This window comes from Lolium perenne, chromosome 7, assembly GCF_019359855.2.
Source record: "Lolium perenne isolate Kyuss_39 chromosome 7, Kyuss_2.0, whole genome shotgun sequence".
NCBI classification, from domain to species: Eukaryota; Viridiplantae; Streptophyta; class Magnoliopsida; order Poales; family Poaceae; genus Lolium; species Lolium perenne.
Window position 1 is genome coordinate 264,218,244 of NC_067250.2, and position 19,558 is coordinate 264,237,801.

General features: G+C 42.3%; 2 protein-coding genes across 3 annotated transcripts; one reads left to right on the top strand and one right to left on the bottom strand.

Annotated features, from left to right (window-relative positions):
- The first annotated feature begins 1,373 nt into the window (after positions 1–1,373).
- On the top strand, positions 1,374–4,908 carry LOC127312939 (expansin-A16). The gene is made up of 3 exons (XM_051343475.2): positions 1,374–1,848; positions 3,692–4,013; positions 4,486–4,908. Exons 1-3 carry the CDS (start codon positions 1,686–1,688, stop codon positions 4,793–4,795), a joined length of 795 nt encoding a protein of 264 aa, XP_051199435.1. The 5' UTR covers positions 1,374–1,685; the 3' UTR covers positions 4,796–4,908.
- Positions 4,909–5,084: 176 nt separating this feature from the next.
- On the bottom strand, positions 5,085–18,966 carry LOC127312937 (uncharacterized). 2 transcript variants are annotated; one of them, XM_051343473.2, is made up of 18 exons: positions 18,769–18,966; positions 16,715–16,757; positions 15,937–16,009; positions 14,175–14,325; positions 13,621–13,756; positions 13,012–13,294; positions 12,371–12,554; positions 11,476–11,577; positions 11,064–11,399; positions 10,614–10,697; positions 10,383–10,541; positions 9,864–9,947; positions 9,645–9,782; positions 6,682–6,794; positions 5,855–6,065; positions 5,710–5,779; positions 5,478–5,598; positions 5,085–5,331 (listed from the first exon to the last, which is right to left on the bottom strand). In XM_051343473.2, exons 1-17 carry the CDS (start codon positions 18,904–18,906, stop codon positions 5,498–5,500), a joined length of 2,406 nt encoding a protein of 801 aa, XP_051199433.1. In that variant the 5' UTR covers positions 18,907–18,966; the 3' UTR covers positions 5,085–5,331; positions 5,478–5,497. The 2 variants fall into 2 exon arrangements, with proteins under 2 accessions (XP_051199433.1, XP_051199434.1); XM_051343474.2 differs by having other exon boundaries at positions 5,471–5,598.
- Positions 18,967–19,558: the final 592 nt, after the last annotated feature.

The window sequence follows — 19,558 nt, forward strand, 5'->3', positions numbered from 1 at the left end:
TATCGTGAAGATATCAATTAAATATAGCTTCTACAATAACATTATACCCTAATGATAGCACGTATACACACAGCAGAAACAAGAAGAAGGTAAACACACGGGGGATCCTGCTATAGGGTTACCATCCTTATAGTACCAATACAAATGCCACCATAACAAGTTGACAACACCTGAAATCTAAGTTCTTTAAAAACGACGCCTTAAAAAATGAAACATTGTGTAAGCTTCGTCGTCGCCCGATCATGCATCTTAATTTTTCGCCCTGAAAAAAGTCCCTAATCTCAAAACAATGCGTCCAACAAAAAGCCAAATCTAAAAGTTTCACGCTGAAAAGTAGGACATTAAACTTCTCCTGTGCTGACGCCTCCACTCACATGTCGCTGCTATGAAGCCCGAAACACATAAGCAAGTTCACCATTAACGTAAAGCCTTGAATCACCAACACTAGTCATCAAAACTCTGTTTTCATGCCATTCTTCGCCTCTAACTTCACCATGAAAGCAAAAAGATGTGTGCCATGATGGCAACAGATAACAGAGAGGCACTGCTCCCTCCTAAAACCAAAAGATCAAAGAAAAACATGAGAACGCATGATCGAATTCCATCTGATCCAGCAATGAGTCGTCCAAGGGGGTTAGCGGATGGAGCTTTTTCAAACTCGACACTCTGGCATTTTGACGCAAGAGGAACCATAGGACTACCACCTTTATTTTTCGATGTGAACGAACATACCCCCACGCCGCCATCCGTCGCCCAACGACGACGAAGGAGGTTCAGAACCTCCACTGCAGTAGGAAACGGTAGGTGCACCAGCGACATATGAGCAACACGGTGCCCACCGTCACCGCACAACCAACCATCACCCGAGGGCCAACAAGGTACGTTCAGCAGCGCAAGCCGCGCGACCCAGATCGGGTCTGCGTGGCCTAGATCGAGACAGCGCGTTTCCCAGATCAGGTCCACCCAGCCGGTCGCCGACGATAACCGCCGCACATCAACAGTCTAGGCCTCCACATCCCATCGCCATCCCATTGCTCGCGTCCGTCGTTGAGAGCGCAATCGAGCTTCACATTTGCGTAGAGAGGATCCACCCGATGCGCTTCGCTGGCTGCTACCATGGAAGCCATGGAAGGGATGTCTTGTGCTGGGGTTGTTTCCTTCCGAAGTCGTCGCTGTGCGGTTGACCGGAGAGGACGGAGGAGGGAGGGGGGCTCAAGGAGGGGGAGGGGTGCAGCTGGCAATTTTCTAAAAGTTACCGTGCATCGTTGCAACTTGCAACACTACTGAGCGAAATGTGATGTTTAAGTGTGCGCGGCATGGAGGAATGTCACGTTGCCCAGTTCCAGTCCAGGTCCTCGAAAGGGAAGCCGCCGCGCGCGGTCTGCTCGCCATGGCAGCAAATCCCGATAAAGCGAGCGCAGAAAGGGCGTGGCGAAAGCAGGCTCCCGTTCTGCTCCCATGTCCCACTGCCCCTCCTCATCTTTGACTCCCTCGCCACCACAGTCCAACCCCAACGCAAACAAACACTGCGCTGCCCTGCCCGTTCAAGAAACTCGCCAAGAACAAAGCACCACCGCAGCCAAGCCCCCCTCTTCTTTCCTCTTCCTCCAACCCGCCGCAATCACTCAAACACTCCCATCCAATAGTGGCACCGGCCAGTGATCACCACGCCGGGTGCGGGCACCATGATGAGCTCTCTGCTGCTCCTGCTCCTCTTGCTGCCGCTGCTGGTCTCCGGCGTCAGGTTCGGCGGCGGCGAGAGGCTGGGGGGCAATGGCGACTACGAGGACTGGAGGCTGGGCACGGCCACCTACATCAAGGAGTCCCAGGGCCACCCGCTCAACGATGGTATGCCTTCGTGTGTTTCTTATTTCGCCTTCTTGTTCGCACCATCAGGAATGAACGTATCAGTGTGTTGTGTCCATTCTCTCTGTTTTGTCCCCCTTTCTTTCTGCATTTTTTTCTGGGTGGAGATTGGAGATGGTGAATGTTGTATGTTGGGGAACACGAATGGTGAGGACTGAGGAGATGGTGTGGGATTAGGCAGATCCGGCGTATTAGGCAGGAAAATGCTAGTGTTGAGTTGCAGTAGAAAGCAGGGGACAAGATTCCCTCCTGGAGCTTGTTCCCTTTTACTACTTGTTTAGATGGATTTTTTACTCTTAGAACCGAACATTCCGTGGATGTTCTCTAGATGGTGATGATAGAAGTATTTCCATTGCGATTTGTGAAAAAAAAAGGTGGAAAAGGGTTTCTTTGATAACTATAGAACAGTGTTCATGCTAATGCTAATGCTAATGCTGTACTTTACCATCAACCTTTTTTTTCTTTATGATACCCAAAGGAACCTTTTCTGGTGTGTTACTAGTGCAATCCTGATCAGCCGAAAGAAAACTAATAATGGACTGGAGCATTAGTGCATTTTTTTACTAGTATATTGGTTTTCCCTTTGCCTTTGCGTAAGAAGTGGGAATAGGGCACACATTGAATGCTTTGACAATCCTGATCTGAGAGGTCGGGCGAGCTAGTACAACATGAGCTTTTCTTGCTGTCACTGCCTGTACTCAAGTCACGCAGTGTACCTTCGCAGTAATTACTCCACAATGAAATCGACTCTGTTTTTTTTGAGGAAATAGCAGATCACACCACTTGTTGGTGTCTTTTTTGCAAAGAACCACAACAGTGGTTTGTTGTTGCAAGGAACACCACATTTTGCTATAATTGTTCCCATGTACCACATAAAAGTAATTAAGGAGCTTGATGGCCAATTAGTTAATCAGGCTTACTATTAGGCGGGCTAGCGTGACAATTTCTCTATGTGGTCTGTCGCATCGTCAGTTTTTCTAATTTTTAAAATCAGAATATTTTTGAAAATATGCATATTTTAAAATCTGAACATTTTTTAAACATGAATTTTGTAATAGTTTACTATTTTCAAAAATAAATATGAATATTTCCAAAATTTTCGCTTTTCAAAATCTAAATATTTTTATGTTCTGAACATTTTTGAAACTATGAACTTTTCAAAATCGAAACAAAATTTAAACTATGAACATTTTTTTAATCTGAATAAATGTAAAATCTTTAACTTTGCGATTCTGATTTTTTTAAGAATTGTATTTTTTATTTATGAATTTTCAAAATTTAAATATTTTTGGTAATCGTAACGTTTTTAAAATATAAACTTTTCAAAATTTGAACTTTTCTTGAAATTGAAATATTTTCCAGTTTTGAACATTGATGCTGGCGACGCTGCGCCCGCAGGCACGAGGAGGCGAGGGTATTCTAGCTAGGACCGATGGATTTCCTCGCGTTGCAGGTTGTGCGGATTTCTCGATGGCGCACCACCGGTTATCTCCAGGGTGGCCGCCTCCGCCTGGTAGGGACAAGACAATAGAGAGGAATTACCACGTTGGACCGCTGACAAGGGGACTGACTAACTGGCAATCATTGTGTTAATTACTAATTATGGGTTGTATGCAAATAATTACAGCAAAATGCGGTGTTCCTTGCAAAAATAAACCATTGTTGTGGTTCTATGCAAAAAGGACACCGACAAGTGGTGTGATATGCTATTTCCTCGTTTTTTTTCTCTGATCAATGTCAATTCTTTCTCTGTTCTATGTTACGGAGTACCTGGAAACAAAAAGGGGGTTTTATCTGATGCAACGCGTTGTCTGAAACTCTGAAGGTGGCGGCGCTTGTGGGTATGCGGACCTTGACATATTCAGATATGGGAGGTACACGGCTGGCCTGAGCGGCGCGCTGTTCGATAAGGGCAGCGCCTGTGGTGGCTGCTACGAGCTCCGATGCGTGAACAACATCCTCTGGTGCCTCAGGGGCAGCCCGACCGTCGTCGTGACGGCGACTGACTTCTGCCCGCCCAACTTTGGCCTCGCCGACGACTTTGGTGGCTGGTGCAACTTCCCCAAGGAGCACCTCGAGATGACCGAGGCCGCGTTCCTCCGGGTCGCCAAGGCCAAGGCTGACATTGTCCAGGTGCAGTTTCGAAGGTAATAAGGGTTGGAATTTTCACATGTTCCTAAATTCGTCGCTATCATTCTCGAGTTGATTTATATGTGCAAAAGTATGGCACTATCATTCTTGAGTTGTGCAACTGGTGTAGTATTATAACCTGCTTTTGCAGAAGTTCAGAATGATGTTTTATGATTAGAAATGGATCATAGACTGTGGAACACGTTTCAAGCCACTTTGCATTGGGGGCTACTGGGTAGAAAGTATCAGGGCTGGGAGGGTGTAGAGAAAGGAGCAGCTTTAACCAGTGATGCCTTTTCCTTTTCCAAATCTGACTTGTGTATGCTAATCATGAGTACTTCCACAGTTTCAGACAAATGCTATGAGTATGTCTCAACTGTGGCAAGAGTAGTAAACACCACGTATATCTTTACAAGTCAGTTAGATGACCACCATAGGGTAAATCAAGCGGTATCTCCTTTCTGACTGCCATTGACGATGATTGTGCAGGGTAAGCTGTGATAGAGCTGGCGGAATACGGTTTACCATCACTGGTGGTGCCAACTTCCTCCAGGTACTGATCACCAATGTGGCAGCAGATGGCGAGGTCGCTGCCGTGAAAGTGAAAGGATCAAAGACCGGGTGGATACCTATGGGGAGGAACTGGGGGCAGAACTGGCAGTGTGATGCCGACTTTCGAGGCCAGCCCCTGTCATTTGAGGTCACTGGAGGTAAGGGGAGGACGATCACAATGTACAATGTTGCACCTTCCGATTGGATGTTTGCACAAACATTTGCAGGCAAACAGTTCGTACAGTAGGTTAAAGGTAGGAAAGCTTGCTGTTAGTATTATAGGGGGTTAATTTGAATGTGGGGTTTCAATTTTGTGACCCAATGATGTTTACCCAAGAATGTTAATGTTGTTTTACTCCCCTCACCATGTCTTGTATAGTTGCAGAATTTTACTTCCAGGTTCTCAAGTTTACCGGACCACTAGCTGACCAGTGGTTCTGTGCATGTAGTCTGGCTTGCCGAATGTTTACTGTGCATAAGTATGAAACTGAAACGAAACATGATCTTTAAGCCCACACAGGATAGAACACAGACAGTGCAGCGAAGAACTTTCCTCCAACTAGTGAAGACTGAAGAGCAAACGGCACATCACAGTTGTTGGTTTTGGTTCTTTGGAATCGATCCTACTTGGACCAGCCTGGCGGACTTGTTGTATACACATTTCACTACCGCATAAGCTATATACAAAAAAAGGGATCCATCAAATTTCCTTGATGCTTTTTGTTTGCTTGAACTGAAGGCTCTGGATTCAGGTTCTGCACCTCAGGAACAGTTCCAACAAGTCTAGAGAACAGAAAAATAATCAGAACTTGAGGTAGATAATTATATATTAGACTGAACAAAATCAAGAGAAAAAAAAGGACAGAAAGTGAAATGACTAATGAATAAGGCTTCGGTTACAAAAGAAAAAAAAATGAAATACCTATTACCATGTATATTTCGATTCACGTCACTGCTTAGAATTCCTCTTAGCCCCTCTCCGTAGTCTCTTCAAATTAGAGGGAGGAGTAACAGACTCAGTTTGTGAGCAATTATCCTCGAAATCATCATCTGATAAGCACAATGTCAGTTCATGTAAGAAAGACAAGAAGAAAAATGGTGGGGTTTCCATGACTCCTGTTACTTCACAACGCTTCAGCTTTGTCTACACATCTTGCGTACCTTCGATGTTATTATTTCCACCAGAAGCTTTTTTCCGCTTGTTGACGTTCATTTGGATTAACTCGACATTCTGGGCAGAAAACAGAAGTCATCTCTACACCTTCATAAAACACGACATACATATAATCTTTGGATTTATGGTTACCTTCACATCTTCTTCATCTTGACTGAATCTTTGAATCTCTTCATTACCAGACCTCATCTTTTTTGTATCAACCTTAGCTTTCAATGTTTGCTGGGCAATACTATTATGACCATCATTACCTGATCTTTTCTCACCGATGGTTATAATGCCACGGCCCATTTGTTGCTCTGGAATCGTACATGTCCCATTGAAGGGTGGCATCAAGCAAAACCTGAAATTTCAGAGCTAAACTTCAGACCTGTCAAAAGAATGGAAGGAAACAAGCAATCGAACATATAAACTTTGTAACCAAAATACTGAAGTTACTGTTGAACCCCTACAATTTCTGATGATACAAGAATATTCATATTTAATGCAGAACAACAATCATCTAGTGAGCAGCTGAGAAACCACTAATGTGGGCAAGTCTAAAGCACTCAAGCACAGTTAACACAAAAGCTCGTGCCACAGTCCGTGTTGACAAGTACAGCATTTTTCATGTTTTTGAACTCTGCCTTTATGTTATGTTGCTTGAAGTGGTCGAAAATGCAAAAACAAAACAGCAAGAGAATTGAAAAATCAAATTCGAGTAGAAGTTGGAATGGTAACTAGTATGGTACTGGCTTTCTGGATGAGGCCTAGGGAAAACCATATGAGCAGAAGATTAAACCATAGTCAATGTGCTCGGAGAGTACAATCAATGTGTTGCAAACTCAAGACCTCAAATTTCGCCCTGATTATGGTGAGGGGCATTCAAAAACATCTTTTAAAATGATAACCTCAGTACACACACTATGAACAAAGTCGATCCTGTATGATAAAGTTGAGCATGATTGCCTGATACGAACCATTCAACTGGTAGTGACTCTGAGTTGAATCCAGCAGTCAACACTCTCCATTTACGACAGCCACAACACTGAACCCATTCATGATCAGGTTTGCAGTTCTCATCTCCTTTTTCCTGTATGAGAAAGGTAAGCTGGAGTCAATAATGCTTAAAAGAATCATTTAACATAATATTTCAGAAAGATCAAATGAAAACTTATTCTTGCATCCTATAACCATTTGGCTTCTGATCCTGATCGCTAAACAAAAACAAAGGATTGAAGAACAACTCTGATTCCTAACCCCAGTACGACATCCCTTACATCATGATTGATTATATGCATATAAAATTATGCAATTTCCACAGTAAAATAAACATGTTTATATTATGCAGGGATCAGAGCCGACCCTGAGGTTTTGGGGGGCTGGCAAAAAGTTAGAATATGTGCCCCTCAAAAATGTAATATCCTCATATGCAAATTCACTAACAATGGTATCAAAATAAAGAAATTAAATACTTACGAAATCATGTCACCAACGTGGCCGTTGGACGCTCCTCACGGCGTGGCCACGTGGGCTGGATCGCATAGGAAATCAAACCAACTTGTATTTACTTTTTTTAGAGGAGCCAACTTTTATGTATAGTACATCAAGCCCTCAGGCAGAGACAAACAAACAGATAAAGAAGCGGAAATACAATTCGGCTCCCGGGTGCATATGCTCCTTCCATCCGAAAAACATATTTTTAAATTTTAATTGTCAAAAAAATTCAACAAAAAAATTCATATGTACATCTCGATAATCTATGTGCGTTCGTACAGTTCCGCGAAAAAACGATATTTTTTATGATTGATGTAAAAAAGACAAAACATTTCTCGTAAAAAAAGACAAAACATGTCTCACAAAAGGCATTATTATTACCAACAAATTTTGTCTTTTTTCAACAGCCCAAATGACAAGTTGATGTTTTATGGAAAGACTTTTAGCGTATGTATCATGTGAAGATGTAAATGTAAAATTTTCGTTTGGATTTTTTTGACATTTCAAAATATACCAAAGATGCATTTCAAAATAAAGGGAGCATATGCACCTAAGAGCCAAAACATCTCTCCCAGAAAAAAGAATAAAACAAACCCTCTACCAGGCAAACTCAGAGAGACAACAAGCTCGGCTCCGGGAGACAACATGGGGTAACAAGGGAACACAGCGCACACCAAAGTATGGTATGACCAACTGATAGCGTGAAGAGTATGTTTTGTGATATAAATATATAATCAGCCAGCCAATAACTACAGTCAGCCAATACAAACATATTTAGAGCAAAACTGGATATAGATATTTTTTCCACCGCCAGAGACAAACACACAGATAATACATCAGTTAATCGATTCAGATTTGCTTACTTAAAGTTAGGTGAATTGAGTTGTTGATATGAATCAAGCAAAATTGAATCCAACAATTGATCGCTAATTAAATTTTCCAAATACAAAACAATAATTCCTGCCTTTTTTAGTGTGGACGCTAATTCCTGCCTTTTTGAAGACTGGGCTGCTAACTCCTGCTGAAGACTGAGCTGTTAATCGCGTGACCCACTACCACTTAAACCATGTGTATGCGATGCCAAAGAAAGAAAGGCGCAAGGGCCAGATGCTAAAAAATACGCCTCGGGGCTTTCTTCTTCACAAGAGACAGAGAAAAGCTTCCATGGCACCGCCAGCGATGACGCCGATGAGTGCTCAGCTACTCGCACTAAGCGTATCTAGGCAGGGGCCCTGTCTTCGGGGGCCCCTTAGGCCTCGCTCAGTTACACCCTACCGGGGGGGGGGGGGGGGGGGGGGGGGGGGGGATTGATATGGATTGACACGGAATCACGTTCAATTACCGGTGAACACCTCCCAATCCGCCTCAATCCCATCCAAACCGGGCAGGCCCTGGCAGGCATAAGGCGCATATATCCCACTCATATGATGGTATCTAATTGGTACTTCACCCTATAGAAAGCCAAGCATATTTCCGTTCAGTGTAGCTAACCTTTGTTTTGTTTTATCAAACAAATGTAAAATAAAACAGACAAGTCTTTCTGGGCGGCTGTATCGCGCACGACGCTAGGCATGGAGCCCGATAGGCTGATTTGGAAGTGGACGGACAGCGGCACTTACACCGCCAAGTCCTGCTACCAAGCGCAATTCCACGGCTCCACCACCTCCAGCTCCTGGAAGCTTACCTGGAAGACGTGGGCGCCGCCGAGGGTCAAGTTCTTCAGTTGGCTCGCCGGCATGGATCACTGCTGGACCGCCCAGCGCCTCACCAGACGAGGCCTACAACACCATCCCTGCTGCCTCCTTTGTGACCAGATGCCAGAGACCATGCATCATCTCATCCTCGCCTGTCCCTTCTCACGACAGGTCTGGCATGAGGTGCTGGCCCGACAACGGCGACGCCTCCCTTGATGAGTGGTCGCGCAAGGCCAGGCAGCTGACCCCGAAGCCCATGCGCAAAGGACTGGACTCCTTCACCCTGCTGACGCCTTGGATGATCTGGAAACATCGTAATTCGTGTGTTTTTGACAGAGCCCAGCCCTCGGTGCATGACTTGGTGAATGAGATCTTCGAAGAGGCTGCTCTTTGGGCTAGGGCCGGTGCGAAAGGCATTAGGGTAGTGCTACCGACGACCTGGGATGTGCACTGAGTCTTTTTTGTATCTGTACCCCGCCTCCTAGGAGGATTGTAAAACTATCTATCTTTTCAATGAAATGAAGCGCAAAAGTCTTTTGCGCTTTCTCGAAAAAGTCTTTCTGCTTTCAGAAAAAAAAACAGACAGTCTTTCTTTCAAAAAATGCACGATCAGAAGTTGTAAAATTGCAGTGCTTTCATCTACTTTTATCTTGCCCAGTCCGATTGCAAAGAGATTTTATAAATCAGTTCATGACCAGATATGTATTATGAGCAAGCTATTTTGAAATAATAAACTAAATCTGCAGCATTACCAGTTCTATACTTTCAAAGTTTGTATCCCAGTATTCATCCATTTTCTTATCAAGCCACGCCTCCAAGGTGGCATACTTTTCACAATCTTGAAACCCTTGTTTGTTGTTGAGAACCCATGAATTTCCATCTTCATCATCCTGCAAAACGTATGAAGTTTATTCAAACAGACAGGAAATTGAAGAACATACATAGCAAAGTCAAGATATTATGAGTCATACAATGAGTTCTGTAATATCTGCAACTCCTATGACACCACGTCCTGTGTCAGCATTATGCTTTTGACCCCCAACTCGTTTGTAAGACTGAGAAGAGAACGAAAATCAGAAGTCAGAAAAAACAAGCACATCCGAAGAGGCAGGAATATCCACAATAAAAGTATGAAAGCACTACAGATGCAGGTCAAAGAGTTGCAAATGGCTTATGGCAACAAAAGAAAAAAGATTGTTTGTAATGTACAACTAAATCAAGTTAAAAAAAATACATTCAACACAGTTTACGGTGCTCCACACAGATGGCAAAAAATCCAGCGTTCCAATTGACCTCTAGCAAGAAACTGGAAGAGAACATATTTCTGTACTCTAAACCCCTAACCGATTAAGTGTTGCAGTTTTAGAATGTACCAAATATTGACCTTGACAATAAATTTCAAATGAGGGCATGAGCAGGACCAACTAATTCTTCTAACTGTGTGTCTGTGCATGTGAAACGATTAAATATAAAACTATAGCTAATCCCACCTCTATCAGGCGTCCGTGCCAATACAAGAAAACTCCACAGTTAGTTCTGTCAAATTCCACAGTGCTCCTTCCCAGAGTCAGCTGAATAGTCTTTCCCATAATGACATCAGATATAACAGAAGTCTTGTTAAGGGTCTTATCCAAAGGACGTGCTTTGACCTACGAATAAAAAACCATATGGTTTAGATAAGAATATACCGTTTCGCAACAACGTAAACATATATTATTTACCTGAGACCCCTGGACAGTGATTTTCATGCGAGGATTCCTGAACATAACTTTTAGATAGGCTTGAAGTGAGTAGTCCAATGGCACCTATAGAATATAATTAATCAATCAGCAAAGCCAGGCCTTGTTTTAAATATTCGCATAAAGCAAAGCGAATGACCACGGACAAAACCAGAAACACAAAACTAAGAAGGCTAAGTTCCAAATCACAAAGCCATGCATGGCATCCAGAGTACTGTACATGTGAAGGCTATATCGTGGCCCATCAAGCTCTAGTAGATCAACTCTGGATGCTATAATGACAAGTTGATCTACTAGAGCTTGAAGGGTATAAACTCTCATACATAAATTCTTAATCTTTCCAGTTGCTATAATGAAAGTAAAAAAAGTTCCCTCTTCACTCAGAAAGAAAAAGTAAAATATGAAATGGTGATGTGAAGTTATAAGGTTTACCTTGGTACTTGTTTGCCCTGGGCGCGATCTGACTCTTTTTGAACGGATTAGTATGTCTCCACGACCACGGTCAATGGAATTTTCGTCAGTCTTCCCGGAGTTCCAGTCCAAGGTGTAATCTTGACCCCACTTATCTAAATTCCAGATGTAAACTTGTGTTCCAGTACCATCTTCACCAAACAAACCTAGTTTTTGTCCAATGACATATTCATTAAAGGGAGAGAATTCCTTGATAGCATTCATGTTATATTCAGCAGTGGCTTTAGATTGGACCGTCAAATCAACTTCCATGTATTGCCCTTCTTTGTGATATGTCAACACGGGGATCTCAAGATTCTGTAGAAAATTAAACTATTATAGATTTACAAGCCAATGGACGAAGAATGAAGGAACTAAATAAAACGATGCTTACATCTTTATTTTCATTAAAAGACTGAGATAGAAAGGACACTGATCTGGAAGTCGAAGTTTGGGTAAGCACAACTGCATCTTTCCCAAGTTTCATAGCACCAGTCTACAAAATAGAACCGAGAAAACAGTTAAGTAGACAGTAACAACTTACAACATTTTCACATAATATGCATGCACAAATTAGGTTGAACAAAACCGCATACATGCTTATAGCACGCAGATGAGAAATTAAATGAGCTCTTTAGAGCATAAGCAAAGGCACAAGAGATGTAGTTTAACTTCTAAAATCAAGGGGAAAAAATTGTAGAGAGCAGATGCCATGATTTCTGTACGACAATTCCTATCAGCGCAAACATGAAACTTTGAAGTGACCAAACCATTAATTATTTGTCTCATTGCTTATCATTAAAAAGCTTCAATTATACTAGCTTGCAGAACACAAAAGGGTTGAAATTAAGGTTTGAAATTATACTACAAATCGATTGACGAGTTGCGGCATACAATAAAAACCTAGAACTGGGCTCTGATACCATGTTATGGATGCAACTTGTCTCCATTGAATAACACAGGGTACAAGTGGTTCTAGCACTGATAGTATAATATGCACAAGAAAGTATGCACATCTAAGTAGTGTATTATTAAATGAGGGTAACTACGAAGCTAGGCTACATTATGGGCAGCATATTTCAGGGACACATTTCATATAAATCAGACACATTGTACCCATACAACATAGAAGGCAGCTTAGAATGTGAAGAGATCAAAACGTTAAAAAATCATTCATACAGAGATCATAGCAATTATGAGGAACTGGTGACGATATAAAGAAGGGGGGCCAAGGATTATTAGAAAGGCATGAAGCCTTTCTAGAGAGCTATCAGATGATAGATGTTTACCTTGAATCCAATTCCAAACCTCCCAATCTGATCCTTGGAATGTTCATTAGGTCGTTTGTGACCAAATGAGATCATTCTCATCATTTCAGCATAAGTCATTCCACAGCCATCATCAATTACAGATAAGACAGGAACTTTTCCTTCTGCTTTCTTTGAAAACATAGTTTGGACGGAAATATCCAACCTTATGAAGGATAAAGGAGAATAAATAAGCAAGAGGTTAATGCAATAAAACAACATGAATAGCTCCAAATAGTCTTCCATATTATATGTTAAACACTAGCATCATTGAAGAATGTTAAAGACACTGTATTGAGCAGAATACTTGGCACATATCCACTTGGAAGAGAAGCAAAATGAGATGGTAAAAAAAAGGCTTAGCTGGCACAGCAGCATGTTATCAATCTACAATTTCGTATTTATTATTTTTTGGAAACATTGATGAATTGAAAATCTCCTCCTCGGAGCTAACATCGAAATGTTTTATTACTAAAGTTGGTAAATAATCTCTTGATGACTAATGAAAGTTGTGCAATGCAGAGTAACACATCACAGGCAAAGCCAACCTGGCCCTAAAATGATTTTAAAAATGAACCAACATTCTCACTTTCTGATTATTCTACTTAAAGTCATGAAGGTACCTTGATGCACCAGCATCTCGTGAGTTATCAACGAGCTCTGCAATTGCTCCAAAGATCCAGCCAGCATGTGTTTGACTGAGAGTCCGCAGGTACGATGGGTCTGTGCTGACGAAATTTTTTGTAAGAGTAGATGCTCTCTTTTTCATTACTGGATCTAAAATTCTAGGACCATCTTCAACAGACTCGCATTGTGAGGATTCTGGATCATGGTGTTTACGTGAAGTATTCATCTCCTTTGGATTTGGTACACTATCACAAATCTCCTCACTCTTATTGGATCTCTCTGGTAGCACAACAAGTAAGCGAAGAACAGTCAATAAGCAAAAAACATTGTAAATTAACAAAATCTAATAAAAGATATTGCATAAGATGATGCACAACTTTACTTTCTATGGATAGAACACCCCTCAACATCATGAAGCAATTATTCAAATAAAGTATGTAAAAAGAAAGCAATCTCGGCAAATACGACTCTTAGGAAAGAACATGATGTCAGCTCAAAATAATACAGCAGTCTGACTAAAATATAGCTCATGAAGGACTAATGAAGTGCCCCAGCAAAGCAGTAGTGTCTAAGAAGCAACTTAGCAAATATCTCATCAAATATACCTGCCATCGTTTTGCGGACTCCACGATCTTTTTGTTCAGTATTGTACAAGATCACCGCATGTGAGTAGTTAGGGTGTTCATGCGATTGAGGAGCAAGAATGTGGAAGGTCATGGAATCGTCTCTAACAATACCGGCCTACAAAAAAATATAATAAAAGAAAAAAGGCTCCTCGCATTATAGACAACAAAATAGAGCTACTGAATTGTGATCGAACAAATACAATGTACTGCTTAAACTACAGCAAAAAAAACTTGCCCAAAAATGATTTTTTGAAATGAAAACTAAAACTTGCTAGAGCATTGCATCCTTCTCCTTCATGCCTTTATTTATTTCTCTCTTTCAATTGTCCGACTCATGTCTGACATCTCTAGCTACTAGCTAGCCACACCCACCAACAGAAGTGTAATCTCTCGGAGCGGTAACTTGGCAGTTTCCCTATCCTCAACCTCATTTCTTTTAAAGCGTTATTTAAAGATAGGAAAATAACTTTTATTGTGTGACCCATAGCAATGAGTCAATAACAGAGTATGCACAAGGTGAAATTCGTACTTACCCTCTGATTGTGCCAAAGGAAATGCATAAACTTTCGCCATTCCTTATTCTGACGGTCATCTTCCGGATCAGGAACCAGTGAAAATTTTCGGAAATTACGAAGCTCGTATAACTTAGCTGACTCAAAATGGCTAACAGACCAAGCCGAGGGCCTGTAAAAGCAAATCATAAAATTACTTTGGTTTTGCTAAATCTAAGTCGCCTGAGATTTTATGATTTGTAAGTTGATACCCTGAGCCATCCAATGTCCCCAGGTTGACATTCAAACAGGGGTGTGAGGAATCAAGATTAGACCAGATGGCTAGCACCAACAACTTAACCATGAGAAAACCTCAGTTGACTTGGGTACAGATGTACCCAATTACTTCAGTATTTGGAGTTTATAAAACAACCTTCAGCAAAATATGTTCAGATGTGAAAACTGAAAGGCACATAGATTCTCCCGTAATATATTTTCTAAAAAATCGCCTTCCGTTGTATACGTCCATTTCCTTGGGATACGTGGTTTCAATCATGTTTGTGCATTGAGGGAATCAGGAATGTCTCGAATACACATCAAAATGTGTGTCTTCGTATATTAGGAGGAAATCAGGAATATAGTTATTGCAATTTCAAAAAAAAAGCGTTAGGCATTAATTCCTAGTTTTGGCTCTGCCTAGCGCCTATCTTACCTATGTGCACACCTAGGCACACTTAAGCGCTCACATAGTACGATTAAACACTAAATGTTTTGCTGTCGCATAGCGCCTAGGAGCACCTTTTTAAACCATGAGCTATTGTAATATTGTTATGGTGCTGCTAGAGGGATGGCGCGAGAGGGCCGGCCGGGGGCCTTGCCCACGGCCGGTGGCAAGAAGGAAGGGATTTCCTTCTTAATTCTTGCTTGCTTAGATTGATACGTCTCCTCTCCTTATATAGAGAGGTTTACTTGACCCCTAAGCAAGCGACCATTATCTCTAATTAACCCTAAGACTAACGGGCTAGCCCAAGCCCATTACGTACTCTAACACTACACCCCACCTGGACATGCAGCTCGTCCTCGAGCTACAACCTAAACAAACCATGACTCGACGCAACACAAACCTAACACCTAAAAACGAGCCTTTTACATCTCGGCTTGTTTTATTACTCTCAACCTGAAATGGGCTGGGACGCTTTATTGTCACCTGAAATATGACGCCTACTTGGTTTGTGCACATGGTAGACTTAAGTAGATATTGTGCGATAGACAAGTAACTTCACTCAGAGCTTGTTTGGATACCCTTTGATCCTACACAGCAAAATGGGTCTGATCATAGTTTATCCAAACAAGCTTTCAAGTTGATGAATCTAGTTCAAAGCCTGAAAACCCACACATCAGCAGGGTAAACTAAATTCATTGATCAGTGACCATATGCTACAGAAAGCATAAAGAATAAGTATTGACAAATAGTCTTGGTGCAAGCTACTCCCTCCGTTCACTATTATAAGATGTTTTAGATATTTAAATGTGGACTACAGACCAAAATGAGTGAACATACACACTGAAATGCGTCTAGATACATGCATTTTCGAAAAAAGCCTACAACATCTTATAATAGTGAACGGAGGGGGTAACTTTTTCGAAAATGCATGTATCTCGACGTGTTCCAGTGTGTAGGCTCACTCATTCTGGTCCGTATCTAGTCCACATTGAAATATCTAAAACATCTTATGATAGTGAAAAGGGAGTAGTATACAAAGTACTCACAAGAATCACCATTCAAAAAGCTTGATCAACTTACAATTCTATCAGAGTGTCACGGACTTTAGTGCGGCATATGTTCTTGAAATCCTTTTGCAGCAATACTCTAAAACCTGCAGGAAGAAAATATATACTTCACGTCAAATTTTGCAGTACAGCATCGTACACCAAATTCCAATGAACAAGTGAAAAAGATGTAAACAGCATTCATGATAACGGATACATGTTAAGCTCAAACTAAGAAAACCTCGATCATAGGCTGACATTATTTAATGCAAAATTTTATCGATAACACCTATACTTTTATAGATTTGCACATTCTCACCCTTCTAATTTTCAAAGTCCACCAAGCCTACTTGAGATATCAAAAGCATTTCATATACATCTGAAGTCCTGAATCCATACAAGCTAATATCTGGTAGATTTTCCTTTTGTTACTTGTGAACGCTACCTTCAGCGAATTGCAAATTGGGAATAAGTTTGGAGCTTATCATATGTTAACCTAGGTTGCTATACATATTACAGAACCAGAAGAGCCAATACGCCTTCGTTATCAAGATTAAAAAGTACAGGTGGCCTTGTTGCGATTCACAAAAAGCTTTGTGTATTTCATACACGATGTAAGGTACTTGGGCACACATCCCAATCTTTAAGTTTGAGCAACAACATATATAGGTTATGTTATACAGAAAAGGTATCACTGCGAAATGTTTTTCAATACGAATCAAATGGTGTGAATCTTGTGCAATATAGCCCAGATCCGCCTTACATGTTGCAAATGAGGGAGTAAAAATCTACAACGCTCATCCAAGTCGTACCTTCGTTTATGTGCGGCGGCTCATTCAAATCAATAGCTTCCTCCTGTTTATGAAATATAGTAACACACATCAGAAGTGAACTATTTCTTCCTCATGGTCATATACTGGTGCACATGCAACTTGTATACCGTTCTCGAAGTTGAACACAAAACGAGTAAAACACAAAAATATAGGTAGCCAAGACATGTGGAAAGTGTGTACCATATACTCGGCAAAATTCTAAGGAAATAACAGGTCAATAAATATACCAATAAGGATGTATGAATGCGATCCTCTTTCCACAAATGGTGCCACGGAAAATCCTGAACTAAGCACTTGGATAAGCCAGGAATATTAAGATCCTAAGCATCATTAATTTGCCCAGAAGCAGCATAATTACTCTTATCAAGATAATGCGCCAGCAGGGAAATTAGATGATCATCCTTGTGTTATCACCATAGGAACAAACAATCCCCTGTTTACCATTGGAACAAATAATCCCAAGTAATGATACAATTATTCCCTGTATAATTGCAAGGGGCACAGGCAATTGTTTATTAGTCCTGGCTTATCAACTAGACCAGCATACGAAGCAGCATATAGTATCACGCCCTCATGCCAAATACATCCAAACCGCGTGATACCCCCAAATGCAGCCCCAATGCCTTAAAAAGGCCATGAAACCTACCAAATTAATGTCCTGCTCATGCAACTAGAGATTCCACCCCAAAGCACACGAAGTATCTAGGCGCAGGTGAATACAAGGAATCGGAGATACCGGACAAGCGGAGACTAATTTTCCAATGGCTACGTTCACAGGTCACAACGTGACCTGAGCCTTCCCATCCGCCATTTATTTGCATCCAATGGCCAGCAGTGGCCATTTGCTCTGCTGGCCGTTGGATGCAAATAAACGGCGGATGGGAAGGCTCAGGTCACGTTGTGACCTGTGAACGTGGGGGCACTGGATCTCAGTCCAAATATTTTGCCACGGATGAAAAGAGACGTACTCCTCAGGGACGAGAGAGAAACCAATGCACTTGGGAAAATGGAATTATTTCGTTTTTGACGAACAAAAAAAAAGGCCAATCAGGCCGCGAGCACGCATCAACCACTACGCAAGCAACCCGTGTAATTGTTTAGAGCAAGCAAGCTGCGCATCAAGCATCACACAAAAAGCACCAAAAACCCCCAAACCCCAACCCAAGCGCTAATTAACAGCAAACAGATTCCACCACCAAAGCGGAGCGCACGACGCCCACACCAGCACGCACCCGAAATTCTCGGCGAAGAACCGAGCAGAGCCGCTCCACGAGGCGTGATCGGCACACGCGCACGCGCGCCGACGGAATTGCCAGGAGGAGAGGCAATTGTTAAATACATCCAAACCACGGCATATAGCAAGATAATGTGGCCCCAATGCCTTAAAAAGGCCATGAAACCTTTCAAATTAATGCCCTTCTCATGGAACTAGAGATAACGTTCCGGTTCAACAGAACGGCAAGATCACAGACAAAATACTCAAGTTCACGACCAAATGTAGGTTATATACTTCGATTGGTTCCATCCCCCTTATCCTGGCGCAGGTGAATACAAGGAATCGAAGATACCGGACACGCGCAGACTAATTTTCCAATGGCTAATATTTTGCCACGGATGTAAAAAGACGTAGTACTCCTCAGGGACGAGAGAGAAATTAACGCACTGGGAAAATGGGATTATTTCGCTTTTCACGAACAAAAATGAACAAGGGCGAATCAGGCCGCGAGCACGCATCAACCACCACGCAAGCAACCCGTAATTTTCTAGAGCACGCAAGCATCACACGAAAAGCACCAAGCGCCCAAAACCCCCAAACCCCAACCGGCCCAAGCGCTACCAAACAGCGAACAGATTCCCACCAAAGCGGAAGCGCACCAGCACGCGCACCACCGAAATTCTCCGCGACGACCCGAGCAGAGCACGCGCCGCACACGCCGACGGAATCCGCGGCGCGAGATACGCCCCCGCGCGCGGGGAGCAGCCGGGAAGGGGGGAAGCGAAAGGGGAACTAGGGTTTGGAGGCGCGGCATTACCATCGGGCGCGCGCAGGCGGCGCTGGTTGCGGCGGCGGCGGCGGAGGCGGCGGCGCCTGTGGGTGCAGGAGCGAGAGAGGCGGAGAGACAGGTGGAGCTTTGGCGGATTTGGTGGTGGTAATACGGCGGGCGGAGCATGAGCTAAGCACGGAAGGCGGAACGGTCTCGCTTCGCTAACCGATGTATTTGACGCCGCTGGCTGCTGCGTAGTAATGGCGGAAAAAAATAAAAGACGACGGACGGATGTGACCCTTGTGTCAGTGCGTGGGTTTCGGCTCCTCTGCATTTACGAGACATCAAAGTGTCAAATCCGGGATTTAAACTCCGATGGGTTGGGTACCACTACCCTCCTAACCATCCAACCACAGGTAGGTTCTCGGTGCTGCTAGTAAAAGTTGGTACTCCCTACATATAAGATATATATCATAAAAAGTATATTATTGGAAACTTCTTTTGAATATAAATCCAATGGTATAATTTTTATGATATATATATCTTACATTTTGTTGACCAAATTTGTAGTCAAAAAAATGCGTAATTGCCCTGTAAACCGGTATGGAGGGAGTAATAAATCACAACTAATTTTAAAGCCATAAAGTGTGGTAAAAATTATCAATAAATCCACTCTATAATAGGTGGGTCATATAGATAATAAAGTGTGACGGCCTAAAATTATGGCAAGAACCAAATACATGTCAAATTGCCAAAGTTTGGCTTGACAAACTGTAGTCGGGGACCAATCGGCCCTATATCTCAGCCTCTCAGGGTAGCAAAATGGCCAAGTATTTGA